Source organism: Artemia sp. Qi Xiang Cuo, chromosome 2, assembly GCF_049724085.1.
Source record: "Artemia sp. Qi Xiang Cuo chromosome 2, ASM4972408v1, whole genome shotgun sequence".
Taxonomy (NCBI): Eukaryota; Metazoa; Arthropoda; class Branchiopoda; order Anostraca; family Artemiidae; genus Artemia; species Artemia sp. Qi Xiang Cuo.
Window position 1 is genome coordinate 51,388,135 of NC_142795.1, and position 14,854 is coordinate 51,402,988.

Here is a 14,854-nt window from a genome sequence, read left to right on the forward strand (position 1 = left end):
TAAATTTGGTGTAGGAAACGAAAACAGTAATAGATACAGACTTTTGCAATTTTGTAGGTATAACAATCTAGTTATAACCATACTGTGTTTGGTCATAAAATGGCTCATAAGTTAACATGGTATTCACGTGAGTTTGAGAGAAACTTACCAGGAACAGTTGAATACTAAACTTCAGAGTTTAAAATTTGACAATGTGGAAGATGGTTGTAATAATTTTAGAAAAATAATTTGTGAAGTTGCTGAAGGTGTCTTAGGGAAGAAAGCTAGGACTGCTGCTAAGAAAATTAGTGAAAAAGCTTTATGCTTAATAGAAAGGAGAAGGGACTTGTACAAGAAGTATCTGAATGATAGATCATATGAAAACAAAATGAATGTAAAGAAAGTGGAGAAAGCATTAAAATATGAACTAAGGAGGTGTGAAGTGGAGGCCATGGATAAAATTGCCGAGGATCTGGAAGATGCAGCTAGACGGCATAATAGTAAAATATTGTACTGGCATGTTAACAAATTGAGGGGGAGAAGTCAAACCGGACTTGGCCTAATTAAAGATAGGAATGGGGCCCCAATAAGCAACAAGGAATGAATAAAAGAGAGATAGACCAATAATTTGACAAATTGCTTAACCGAGATGGATTTATTGGAAAAGATATAGAAGGATATGAAAAAATTTGTGATACCTTCGATCTCAAGAAAGAATTGTTTTGCGAGGAGCAATTGGCAATATAAATTAAAAGTATTAAAAAATAATAAAGCTCTAGGTGCAGATAGTGCGGTAAATGAGTTTCTTAAATATGGTGGCTCTGAGGTTAGAAATAAGTTACTGGAGATTATGAATATGACTTTTTGAAAAAAGGGAAGTACCTAACGATTTTAGGAAAACGTTAATTAACCCACTTTATAGGAAAGGTGATAAAAGTGAGTGTGCTAATTATCGAGGCATTAGTCTGGGTTCTTTAGGTAGCAAATTACTTAGTAATATGATACTTTTTAGACTGAGATATGCTGTAGAAAAAGTTTTAAGAGAAGAACAGTGCGGCTTTAGAAAAGGTAGAGGATGTGTCGACCAAATTTTCACTCTTAGGCTAATAATTGAGAAGTGCCTGAGTTGTTAAACACCTTTGGTCCTCAGTTTTATAGATTATGAGCAAGCGTTCGATTCTGTTGATAAAAGAGCTTTAGTAAAGGTTATATCCTTGTATGGTATACCAGACAAATACATTAAAGTGATTAGTGCTATGTACAAGAATAACTCTGCTGCGGTTAAGGTAGGAAATGGGGTTAGCAGCTGGTTTTGCATTAAATCAGGAGTTAAGCAGGGTCGTGTTCTATCCTCCTTTATATGGATTATTTTGATGGACTTTGTCTTAAGGAGCACAGGAAAGGCAATGGGAGAGCACGGAATCAAATGGGAAGGAAAAAGTCTCCTGGACTTAGATTATGCTGATGATGTAAGCATCCTAGATGAAAGTGTGAGCAAAATGAACGAACTCTTAGAGGTTTTGCGAGTGCAGTGTGCTAGGATAGGTTTAAAAATTAACGTTGAGAATACTAAGTCATTAAGGCAAGGAATAAGCGAAGATGAAAAGGTGACGATGGGTAACGAAAAAATTGATCAGGTGGGCAGCTTCACTTACCTTGGTAGTATCATAGGCAGCACGATAGCGCTGCCTAAGTAAAGAACGATGTGGGCACAATGAATTATATTTTTTTGGTTCTTGGTCTTACACCAGGGCACTTCGTATAAAAGGAGTTGTCGTAGAAACTTCGAAAAGGGCTCATTCGATTGGAAATTGGAGTGGCTTGTGCCCTTTCTAATAGTCGAAAGCGATTGGAAGGCTACAAACACCCTTTCCACATCCACCATTTCCCCAAACACACCCAATCAAAATTTTGAGATAGTCATTTTGTTCAGCACAGTTGATATTGAGATATGGAAATATTGTTTTTAAGGAGGATACTCTCCAAAGCTTTCAGGTAAAGGTGCTTAATCTACTATAATGGTGATTATAAGGCGTATTTTATAAGGCTTTATCATAAAAACTTCAGAAAAGCCTCATTTAATTTGAAATTCAAAGGACTAGTGCCCTTTTTAATAGTCAAAAGTGATTGGAGGGCAACTAACCCCCCTCTCACGCCCAACTATTCCCTAAACACATACAATAAAAATTTTGAGATAGCCATTTTGTTCAACGCAGTTGAAAGTTTTGGAAATTAGGTCTTTGAGGATGACAACCCCCACCCCCCACAGCCCTAGGGGCAAGGGTTGTAAGTTATGCCCTGGGGCATATAAGGTTTTTATAGAAAGCGTTGTCGTAAAAACTTCTAAAAGGGCTCATTTGATTGGAAATTGAAATGGCTAGAGCCCTTTTTAATAGTCGAAAGTGATTGGAGAGCAACTAACCCCCCTCTCACGCCCCCCTTTTCCCCAAACACATCCAATCAAAATTTTGAGATAGCCATTTTGTTTGACGTAGTTCAAAAAACTGGAAATTATGTTTTTGAGCATGACACTCCCCCCACAGCCCTCAGGGCAAGGATTTTGAGTTATGCCTTGGGGATATATAAGCTTTTTTTTTTATAGAAAGCGTTGTCTTATAAACTTCAAAAAGTAATCTTTCGATTGGAAATTGAAACGGCTAGTGCCCTTTTTAATAGTCGAAAGTGATTGGAAGGCAACAAACACCCTTTCCACGTCCAGCATTTCCCCAAACACACCCAATAAAAATTTTGAGACAGGCGTTGTGCTGAGCGTAGTTGATTTATAGATGGAAATTGCTTTTTTGAAGTGGACACCCCCCCACAGCCCTCAGAGCAAGGGTTGTTTGTTATGCCTTGGGGACACACAAGATTTATTAAGAACGCGTTGTCGCATGAACTTCAAAAAGGGCTCATTCGATTGGAAATTCAAAGGACTAGCGCCCTTTTCAATAGTCAAAAGTGATTGGAGGGCAACTAACGCCCCTCTCACGCCCAACTTTTCCCTAAACACATACAATTAAAGTTTTAGATAGCCATTTTGTTTAACGTCGTTGAAAATTCTGGAAATTAGGTTGTTGAGGATGACAACCCCCTCCCCTCACAGGCCTAGGGGCAAGGGTCGTAAATTATCCTCTGGGGCATATAAGGTTTTTATAGACCATGTATTATTAGAATCTTCAAAAACAGCACTTTTGATTTGAGAATTAAAGGGCGAGTGGCATTCTTAAGAGTCAGAAGGAAATGGAGGGCAACTAACCCCCCTCTCACGCCCCGCATTTTCCCCATCACATCCAATCAAAGTTTTTATATAACTATTTTGTTCGACGTAGTTCAAAAAACTGGAAATTATGTTTTTGAGGATGACACTACCTCCACAGCCCTGAGGGCAAGGGTTTTAATTTATTCCTTGGGGATATATAAGCTTTTTTTTATAGAAAGCGTTGTCGTAGAAACTTCAAAAAGGAATCATTCGATTGGAAATAGAAACGGCTAGTGCCCTTTTTAATAGTCGAAAGTGATTGGAAGGCTACAAACACCCTTTCCACGTCCAGCATTTCCCCAAACACACCCAATAAAAATTTTGAGATAGCCATTTTGTTCAGCGTAGTTGATTTCCAGATAGAAATTATGTTTTTAAGGAGGACACTCCCCCACAGCCCTCAGAGCAAGGGTTGTAAGTTATGCCCTGGGGGCATATAAGGTTTTTATATAAAGCGTTGTCGTAGAAACTTCAAAAAAGAATCATTCGATAGGAAATAGAAACGGATAGTGCCCTGTCTAATAGTCGAAAGCGATTGGAAGGCTACAAACACCCTTTCCACGTCCAGCATTTCCCCAAACACACCCAATCAAAATTTTGAGATAGCCATTTTGTTCAGCGTAGTTGATTTCCAGATAGACATTATGCCTCTGAGGAGGACAGTCCCCCACAAATCCCAGGGAACTGTCTATAAGTTATGCCCTGGGGGCAATGAATCTTTTTATTGAAAGCTGTGTCGAGGAAACTACAAAAGGGACTCATTCGATTGAAAATTCAAAGGACCAGTGCCCTTTTTAATCATCGAAAGTGATTGGAAAACAAGTATTCCCCCTCTCACGCCCACCTATTCCCAAAACACATACAATAAAAATTTTGAGATAGCCATTTTGTTCAACGCAGTTGAAAGTTATGGAAATTAGGTCTTTGACGATGACAACCCCTCCCCCCACAGCCCTCAGGGCAAGGGTTGTAAATTATGCCCTGGGGGCATATAAGGTTTTTATAGAAAGCGTTGTCGTAAAAACTTCAAAAAGGGCTCATTTGATTGGAAATTGAAATGGCTATTGTCCTTTTTAATAGTCGAAAGTGATTGGAGAGCAACTAACCTCCCTCTCACGCCCACCTTTCCCCCAAACACATCCAATCAAAATTTTGAGATAGCCATTTTGTTCGACGTTGTTAAACAAACTGGAAATTATGTTTTTGAGGATGACACTACCCCCACAGCCCTCAGGGCAAGGGTTTTGATTTATGCCCTGGGGATATATAAGGTTTTTTTTATAGAAAGCGTTGTCGTAGAAACTTCAAAAAGGAATCATTCGATTGGAAATTGAAACGGCTAGTGCCCTTTTTAATAGTCGAAGGTTTTTGGAGGGCAAGTAACCTCCCTCTCACGCCCACTATTTCCCCAAACACATCTAATCAAAGTTTTATGGCAACCATTTTGTTCAACGGAATTGAAATGCCCTGAAATATTGTATTTGAGGATGACAACCCCCGCACAGCCCTCAGGTTAAGGGTAAGTTATGCAAGGTTTTTATAGAAAGCGTTGTCGAAGAAACTTCAAAAATGGCTCATTCGATTGGAAATTGAAAGAGCTAGTACCCTTTTTAATAGTCGGAAGTGATTGAAGGGCAACTAACCCCCTCTGACGCCCACCATTTCCCCAAACACATCCAATTGAAATTTTTGGATAGCAATTTTCTTCAACGTAGTTGAGAGTTCTGGAAATTTGGTCTTTGAGGATGACATCTCCCCCTCTTAATCTTTATAATCAGCGTAAAGAGAACATTAAACAAAATTTAATTGTTACACAGCACAGCGAAGAACAGCATAAAACAAAGATGGTCCCACGCAGTCTAAATACAATCTCCGGCATGCTTTCTCTAGTATACTATAATAATTTCTTAGAAAATGAAACTATTAAGATAAAGACAAAGAGTTCTAAACACTATAAATAGTATATATATATATATATATATATATATATATATATATATATATATATATATATATATATATATATATATATATATATATATATATATATATATATATATATATATATATATATATATATATATATATATATATATATATATATTTATATATATATATATAATTCTAAATGTATACATATTTTACCTATTGAATTCTTGTCCTCGCCTTGGAGAGCTTCCGGTTCCAGGTACTGTAAAGTATCAAAAAGACCCAGAAGGGCTTTCTTGCATTGTTCACCGCTTGTTGAACAATCTACCTCCAGCAGGTCATACACACATTTAAGCCCAATGCAAACCATCTGAAAGAATAAAATTAGGCAAGAAAGTTGTCTATCTTCTCAACTAAATAATAAATGTTGAAAACGGGCATGTGCAGCTACAGCGGGTGTTATGATTCGACTGTGACGCAATACTTCACGATGCTATAGTACTTTGACTAGGCAATGTAATTTTTTACCATTGAAATGTGTGTACTTTCCAGGAACCTTGCTATCTGCGGCTATTGCTGTACCAATTTGTACTAAGCTGTACCATGCTTGCACAAATTTCAAAACACTTCAGCTGAAGTGATTTCAGAACAATCAAATTATAGAGACAGGACAATAGAACTACTACTACTACAAGGGGCAATTTAATTGCCCCTTGTAGTAGTTAAATATGAGATATTTGGACTTGGATTTGACAGTATCCTCAAGCCTAGAATCTAAGTTCTCTGACCTGTCTTGTTCTTATTTTTATCTTTGTTTTATTTTGTTTTTATCCGAAATGTCGTTTTTTTAATATTTACTGCAATTCTTTCTTTAACCCCTTCCGTCACGAATTATTTTCCTAGGTGAAAAAAATTATTCCCTGATTTAAACCTACTATTTAGAGCATAAGTAAGCCATTACCGAAGTGATTTGCTCAAATTCATTTATTAGGATGACGAAAATAGATGTCCAGTTAATTGGACAACGTGACCACTTTACTTTACATGAAAATCCTTGAAACAATTTCTTTCGCCCCGAAAGCAGAGCTCGACATTGCATTTTTGACATCTAGTTGTGGTTTTTAGCTTGCAGCCGTCCATCTTGCATCTCTGGGCGTGCTTGTCCCCTGTATTTACAGGCCAGTGATGATATCCATCATATCGCACATCAGACACAGGCTTGCAGCTGATCTTCCGCTTCCTCCCTACCGTTGTTTGCTCTTCTGTTTCCACGTTTGATTTCCTTGGTCGACCAACTGATCGAAGTGTTGACGTGTGTGCTTGTATTAGGGCACAGGCGACCTCCTTCCGGAAAGCAACAAGATCCAGCTTGTCTCTTCTACCCAGAGATAAGGATTGGCAGTCTCTGATGTATTCCATCCATGAATTTGCGACTGCTAGATCAATCATGTGAAAAATCAATCGCAGTGGCCACTTTCGAGATCGGATGAAGGTACGATACAAACTCATCAGGTGGTCGACTTTATCCACCCCACCCATACTGGTATTATATCTTCTAATAACTTCTGGTTGTGGAACTTGTATGTATCTACTTTCGGCTTTCGACCACCGTCGTGCATGTCCTATTTCACCGATCCCAACCAAGTTTGAGGCCATAGAAACGATGTTGTTGTCAAGCCATCGGACTATAACCAGCTCGTCTGCACCTAGTACAATTTCTTCCATTGCTCCTCGACCTTCTTTTTTCATCTCTTTTTCTGGCTTGACGGGGCACCGAGCCATTCGATTGGCGCGAACAGTACCAGTTCCATACCATCCTTCCTGTCTCAGAGCTTGGAGCAAGGGGATTGACGTAAAGAAATTGTCGGTGTAGAGCTTGGTCCCTTTTGGAATCTTTCTTCCTGTCATAAGCTTCATGACAATGCCACCCCCAACCCCCAATGCCTTGTATTCTTCAGGAATGATTGTCGTCTTTCCCTGATACACGTCAAAGTTTAGGACCAAGCCATCAGAATTGCAGAGTAAATACAGCTTGATCCCCCATGGACAGGGCTTTCCTCTAATGTACTGTTTAATCTCAAGCTGACCTGTAAATGGGCACATTTGCTCATCTATAGAAACATTTTCATGGGAAAGCAGCTGCTGGCATCGTGCTAGCACCCTATCTATAACTGGCTGAACTTTCCAGAGACGGTTGTTCGGATCTTTGGCAGTTTCGTTGTCAACCAAGTGAAAGCAGGCTCTCAGCCTCATAAAACGGTTTAGACCCATGGCATCCGCAATGAGGGAAACCCTAGTTGCCTGGCTCCAATACCATCGGTACCTTGGAAATTTCATGCAGCCCATCACCAAGTGAATGCCAACGAACTTGCGCATTTCTGTAGGATTGGTTACAATGGGATTATTTACATTCTGCTGAATACTGTATCTATTTGTTTCGATGGCAGCCAAATCGAAGAAATCGCTATCAATGTACTTACAGAAGTATTGAAAGGGTGTTGATAGTTGTTCGTTGGCAGCTGTTGCAGTATCAGACCAAGCTGGAATGATCGGGATAAACCGTTTTCTTTTCCATATCACTCGCTGTTGAGTAACGGTCTTAGGCCCAGCCTGGGATATGAGTGGCATATCATCGGGGTCGCTTGAATCAGAAGACACTTCATAAGGATCGAGTGTCTTTAGTGGTGTTAGTTTTGTTCCATTTGTTTATGATAAGTATTCTTCATCGTCATCTTCAGATACTTCCATATCTGAAAAGTCACTGCCAATTGCATCGAAGAAATCAAGTAGTTTATCTGGCTGGATGCGCATGGTATTTCGTCTTGATGAACCTACAAAAAGGAGAGTTTGGATGCGGCGCTGAGAGAGAGAGAGAGAGATATTTATTTCAAAAAAATCGCTATCACAAGCCCACAAAGGGCCGAATTCGGAGTTTGGAGTCAACAACAAATAAATGGTTACACTGAAAATGCAAAGAACAACAACGAAATAGAGAAAACCATAATGACAATCATTTAAAAGTCAATAGTTAAAACTTTAAAAAGTCAATTAAAAAATTAAAAAAAAGCAAAAATTTGTCAAACTAAACTTAGAGCCAGACATAAATGCATTAAAAACTGGTCAAACTAAACTTAGCACAAAACATAAATGCATTTAAATTAAAAGGGATACTAAGAAAGTGTCAGCAATTAAACTACAGTAAATCAATAAAAGAGTTAAAGACAATAAAAGCTGGTCAAGAAAGGGGGGGGCAAGCAAAAGAGCGCAAGAACCGGGGCAGTACCATCAGCTAATAAACAACAAAAGAGGGCAAAAAAGAAACTATTGAGGCATTTTATTCATTTTCTCTGTAATGAAGGGGATAAAAGTTCTTTCGTATCTGGAAGTAACGCAGCGACTGGGGGACAAAGCAGGGATGGGCTCAGAAACAGCTCGAGGCGGCCGTATTCTGGATGGGGAGTGACGTTTGGGGAAAATACTTGCCGTCCGAGGGTTTGTTATGGCATTTTTGCCATAACAAACGTGCTCTTCCGTGCGCTGGAAGAGCACGTGTCACGTTGTCCACTTAACTGGACAAGGGGAATAAATGACAAGCAGCAATGACATCTGTTCAATTTTCCGATAAAAATATTCGTTTTTCAAGATAGTAGATGGCATCCAAACTACCATAAAACCAAGCCATGCGTCATTTATTTCTCTAAACCTAGTCGCGCAGTCCAGATAATTGGACAGAACTTCAGCATAGCCTCAAGCACATACTTCAAGTGATTTCGGCCATAAAAAAATACCTGTCTATTTCTAATGATCCATATTTTGACACAATAATTTTTTTTCGATCATTTTATGTCTTTTTGAAGCAGAGAAAAAAATTATTTTACCTGGTTTTTCCCAATCCATTGTTTCCAATAAAGTCGATGTTCACGTGCTGTCAGGGTGAGAATTAGCGATAAACTGAGGCGATTACACCCCTGAGGCTGTAGCCAGCGAACAGGAGAATATATTAGTGCGATCATATTTACGAAATTCCTAATAGTTAGGAAAAGAAGAGCATTTTTAATTTTGTCCAACTAACTGGTCACGGTGACGGAAGGGGTTAATAAGCTTATTGTATATATTCTTAATATTGGCTTTGTCTTTTTGTTTTATTTAACTGCTTGCTTTCTATTGGGAGTTTACTAAAAGTATAAACTTTAATCCTATACATGTAAGGAAACATCTTACATGTTAGTTTTTTTTAACACGGATGAATCCACTTCGAAAATTTACCCGTGACTTTTTTGCTGATTAGCTCGAACATTTTTTGAATGGCAAAAATTATAAAGGTTTTATTCTGTAGTTTGCACATATGAGCAAATATTTCAAGGTAACAGTTGTCAGAGATGCAAAACAAATATAATTTTTTTTACTTTTATAACTTTAATAAATCAAATAATATTAACATTTTGATTACTAAATATCAGTAGGCCTACATGCATATTAAACTGACAGTGCACATTCATTTGTATTTTTTTCAGTAAAGTGCAAATTTTTTCTGGCCTTGGGAAGGCATAGGGGTTTGAGCCCAACTTATGTTAATTTCTGCTCGTTTTGAGTTTGACTCGGTTATTTATTGTAATTTCTGTTTATTTTGGGTTCCATTTACTCATCGATGGTGAGTTGTGGTAGTTTCACGCTTGGTAGATTATTTGATTTTATTTTTGCTCAATTTTTGTTTAATGGAGTTCTTTACTTTTCTTTGAAAAACTTGTTTTGTGGAAAAAGTTTTTTAATTAATTTCTGTTCCGTTTTATAGTAGAAAGGGGTCAGGAGGTCCCACGCCCACACCATATATGGGCATAGAGTCCCTAGGGAGACGGTTTTCTCACTGAGAATGAAAAAACAGGATTTTTCTCACTTAAAAAACAGGAATATTCTCACTTTTATGGATGTTTCTTGGACGGTTATGAGTGTTAGTCAATTTATTTTTTGTTTTTCATGGATGTCAACAGAAATTTATGTATGTTTTATGGTTTTTGTCAGTGAGAATGAAAAAAAAACAGCGACGAGTACAGCAATTTATGGATGTTTTATGGTTTTTGTCAGTGAGAATGGAAAAACAGGATTTTTTCCATTGATGGATGTTTCAAGGTCGATTTATTTGTTGTTTTCTTGGATGTCAACAGCATTTTATGTCTGTTTTATGGTTTTTGTCACTGAGAAAGAAAAAACAGGATTTTCCTCACTTTGATGTATTTTCAAGGAGAATTGTCTCCGGCGAAGTTTATTAATGTCTTTGGTCTACGTCCAGGAGAATTGTTTCCGGGCGAAGTTTATTAATGTCTTTGGTGTTCGTCCAGGAGAATTTTTTCTGGGCGAAGTTTATTATTGTCTGACGGGCGATGTCAAGGTTGATTGATCTGTCACGAAAGGGGCATTAATTTGTTGTTTCTAAGGGGATTTATTGATCTACGAAAGGGGAATTAATTTGTTGTTTCTGAGGGGAATTATTGATTCACGAAAAGGGAATTAATTTGTTGTTTATAAGGGGAATTATTGATTCACGAAAGGGGAATTAATTTGTGGTTTCTAAGGAGAATTATTGATTCACGAGGAGTTCTTGACGGGAATCCATTTATGGGCATAGAATGACGTAATCGACTAGAACAAATGGATTTCTGAGAAATTGATTACATAATCGGTAGAACCCTATAGGAGGTCGTGACGGGGTCCATATATGGTCATAGAATGACGTAATCGACAAGAACAAATGGATTTCTGAGAAATTGATTACATAATCGGTAGAACCTATCAGAAGGTCATGACGGGAGTCCATATATGGGCATAGAATGACGTAATCGACTATGACAAACGGATTTCTGAGAAATTGGTTACATAATCCGTAGAAGCCTATCAGGAGGTCATGACGGGAGTCCATTTATGTGCATTGAATGACTTAATCGACTAGGACAGTTAGATATCTGAGAAATTGATTACATAATCGGTAGAACCCTATCAGGAGGTCATGACGGGAGTCCATATATGGGCTTAGAATGACGTAATCGACTAGGACAGTTGGAATATTTCAGTAGTGTTTTGTTGTGGTTTACATTGTCACAGTTACATTCTCTTAATTTTTCAAAGTTCATTTTGGATTTCTTTCTTTGAAAAGCAAGAGTTGGAATATTTCAGCACGCAGAAATTACGTTTAGGGGTTATTTGGGCGAAACCGTTTTAGACATTTTAGGGAATTATTTCGGCGAAACAGTTAGAGACATTTTAAAAGATGATTTTAAAAGATGTTTTAGAAGAGGATTTAAGGGTGAAACTCTGTGGTCGTAATAATACGCAACTTTCATTTGGACTGTGTCGTGAGGTCCTCTACCCCAACCCAAAAGGTCTTTGATCCCCTTACTCCATCCCCGAGAGAAGCCCCCGGCCCCAAACGGTCCCCCCGCCTCCCCAAGGGCCCCGCATGCCCCAAAGGCCCCTGAGCCCCCATTTTTGTATATATTTTAATTTTTGCATTGTGGGGCACAAAAGGGCCCCCCCCCCCCAACTTTTGATTCCATCTCACAATCGGAGTGTTATGTTATCATTTACCTTGTTTGAGTTACATTCTCTTGAGTTTTCTAAGTTCATTTTGAATTTTTCTCATTCAAATGCAGGAGTTGAAATATTTATGAAGTTTTTTGTTGTGGTTTACATTGTAACAGTTACATTTCCTTGTTTTTAAAATTTAATTGTGGATTTCTTTCATTGAAATGCAAGAGTTGGTATATTTCAGTAGTGTTTTGTCATGGTTTACCTTGTCAAAGTTACATTTTCTTAATTTTTCAAAGTTCATTGTGGATTTCTTTCATTCAAATGCAAGAGATGGATTATTTCAGTAGTGTTTTGTTGTAGTTTACCTTGTTGCAGTTACATTTTCTTGATTTTTCGAAGTTCAAATAGAATTTCATTCCTTCACATGCAAAAGTTTAAATATTTCAGTAGTGTTTTGTTGTGGTTTATCTTGTTAGAGTTAAATTCTCTTGATTTTTAAAAGTTCATTTTGAATTTATTTCGTTTAAATGCAAGAGTTGGATTATTTCAGAAGTGTTTTGTCGTGTTTTACCTTGTCACACTTACATTCTCTTAATTTTTCAAAGTTCATTTTGAATTTATTTCATTGAAATGCAAGAGTTGGAATATTTCAGTAGTGTTTTGTCGTCGTTTACCTTGTCACAGTTACATTCTCTTGATTTTTCAAATTTCCTTTTGGATTTCTTTCGTGAAAAGCAAGAGTTGGATTATTTCAGTAGTGTTTTATCATGGTTTACCTTGTCACAGCTACATTCTCTTGATTTTTCAAAGTTCATTTTGGATTTCTTTCGTTGAAATGCAAGAGTTGGAATAATTCAGTAGTGTTTTGTCGTGGTTTACCCTGTCACACTTTCATTCTCTTGATTTTTCAAAGCTCATTTGAATTTATTTCATTGAAATGCAAGAGTCGGGTTATTTCAGTAGTGTATTGTCGTGGTTTACCTTGTCACATTTTCATTCTCTTGATTTTGCAAAGTTCATTTTGGATTTCTTTCGTTGAAATGCAAGAGTTGAAATATTTCAGTACTGTTTTGTCATGATTTACCATGTCGCAGTTACATTCGCTTAATTTTTCAAAGTTCATTTTGAATTTCTTTCATTGAAATGCAAGAGTTGGAATATTTCACTAGTGTTTTGTTGTGGTTTACCTTGTCACAGTTACATTCTCTTAATTTGTCAAAGTTCATTTTGAATTTCTTTCATTGAAATGCAAGAGTTCGATTATTTGAGTAGTGTTTTGTTGTAGTTTACCTTGTGACAGTTACATTCTCTTGATTTTCAAAGTTCATTTTGAATTTCTTTCATTGAAATGCAAGAGTTGGAATATTTCAGCATTGTTTTGTTTGGTTTACCATGTCGAAGTTAAATTTTCTTGATTTTTCAATGTTCATTGCGGATTTTTTTCATTGAAATGCCAGAGTTGGAATATTTAAGTAGTGTTTTTTCGTGGTTTAACTTGTCATAGTTACATTTTCTTGATTTTTAAAAGTTCATTTTGAATTTAATTCATTGAAATGCAAGAGTTGGATTATTTCAGTAGTGTTTTGTAGTGGTTTACCTTGTCGCAGTTACATTCTCTTGATTTTAAACTTTAATTCCGGATTTTTTTCATTGAAATGCAAGAGTTGGAATATTTCAGTAGTGTTTTGTTGTAGTTTACCTTGTCATAGTTACATTTTCTTGATTTTTCAAAGTTCATTTTGAATTTCTTTCATTGAAATGAATGAGTTGGAACATTTCAGTAGTGTTTTGTTATGGTTTACCTTGTCACACTTAAATTCTCTTGATTTTTCAAAGTTCATTTTGAATTTCTTTCATTGAAATGCATGAGTTGGAATATTTCAGTAGTGTTTTGTTGTGGTTTATCGTGTCACAGTTACATTCTCGTGATCTTTCAAAGTTCATTTTGAATTTTTTTCATTGAAATGCCAGAGTTGGAATATTTCAGTAGTGTTTTGTTGTGGTTTATCGTGTCACAGCTACATTTTCTTGATTTTTCAAATTTCATTTTGTGTTTCTTTCGTTGAAATGTATGTGCTGTATTATTTCAGTAGCGTTATGTCATTATTTACCATTTCACAGATACATTGTCTTAATTTTTCAAAGTTCATTTCGAATTTCTTTCGTTGAAATGTAATAGTTGGATTATTTCAGTAGTGTTTTTTCGTGGTTTACCATGATACAGTTACATTCTCTTGATTTTTCAAAGTTCTTTTGAATTTTTTTCCTTGAAATGCAAGAGTTGGATTATTTCAGTAGTGTTTTGTCATGATTTACCATGATACAGTTACATTCCCTCGATTTTTTAAGGTTCATTTTCGATTTACTTCGTTGAAATGTAAGAGTTGGATTATTTCAGTAGTGTTTCGTCGTGGTTTACCTTGTCACAGTTACATTCTCTTAATTTTTAAAAGTTCATTTTGAATTTATTTCATTGAAATGCAAGAGATGGATTATTTCATTAGTGTTTGGTCATGGTTTACCTTGTCGCAGTTACATTCTCTTGATTTTTCAAAGTTCATTTTGAATTTCTTTCATTGAAATGCAAGAGTTGGATTATTTCAGTAGTGTTTTGTTGTGGTTTACCTTGTCACAGTTAAATTTTCTTGATTTTCAAAGTTCATTTTGGATTTCTTTCATTGAAATGCAAGAATTGGAATATTTCAGTAGTGTTTTGTCATGGTTTACCTTGTCAAAGTTACATTTTCTTAATTTTTCAAAGTTCATTGTGGATTTCTTTCATTGAAATGCAAGAGATGGATTATTTTAGTCGTGTGTTGTTTCTGTTTACCTTTTTGCATTTACGTTGTTTTTATTTTTTAAAGTTTCTTTTATAATGTATTCCTGCAAAATTTATAATCCGAATATTTCAGTATTTATCTGTTATTTCTTACACAGTCAAATTAAAATATTATTAATTTTCAATTGTAAGTTTGAATTTACTTAATTGAAATGAAAGAGTTGAAATATCTCAGTAGTGTTTTGTATTGGTTTACATTGTCGCAGTTACATTCTCTTGATTTTCGAAGTTCATTGTGGATTTCTTTAATTGAAATGCAAGAGTTGGATTATTTCAGTAGTGTTTTGTTGTAGTTTAACTTGTCGGAGTTACATTTTCTTGATTTT

The 14,854-nt window shown here is 36.4% G+C and overlaps 1 protein-coding gene across 1 annotated transcript in view; it reads right to left on the reverse strand.

The window, feature by feature from the left end:
* The window catches only part of LOC148955348 (E3 ubiquitin-protein ligase MYCBP2-like), a 470,872-nt gene that overhangs the window by 407,614 nt on the left and 48,404 nt on the right, over positions 1–14,854 (reverse strand). Inside the window, 1 exon segment of the mRNA XM_089101721.1 lies at positions 5,384–5,537. Coding sequence (XP_088957847.1) covers positions 5,384–5,537 — 154 coding nt within the window.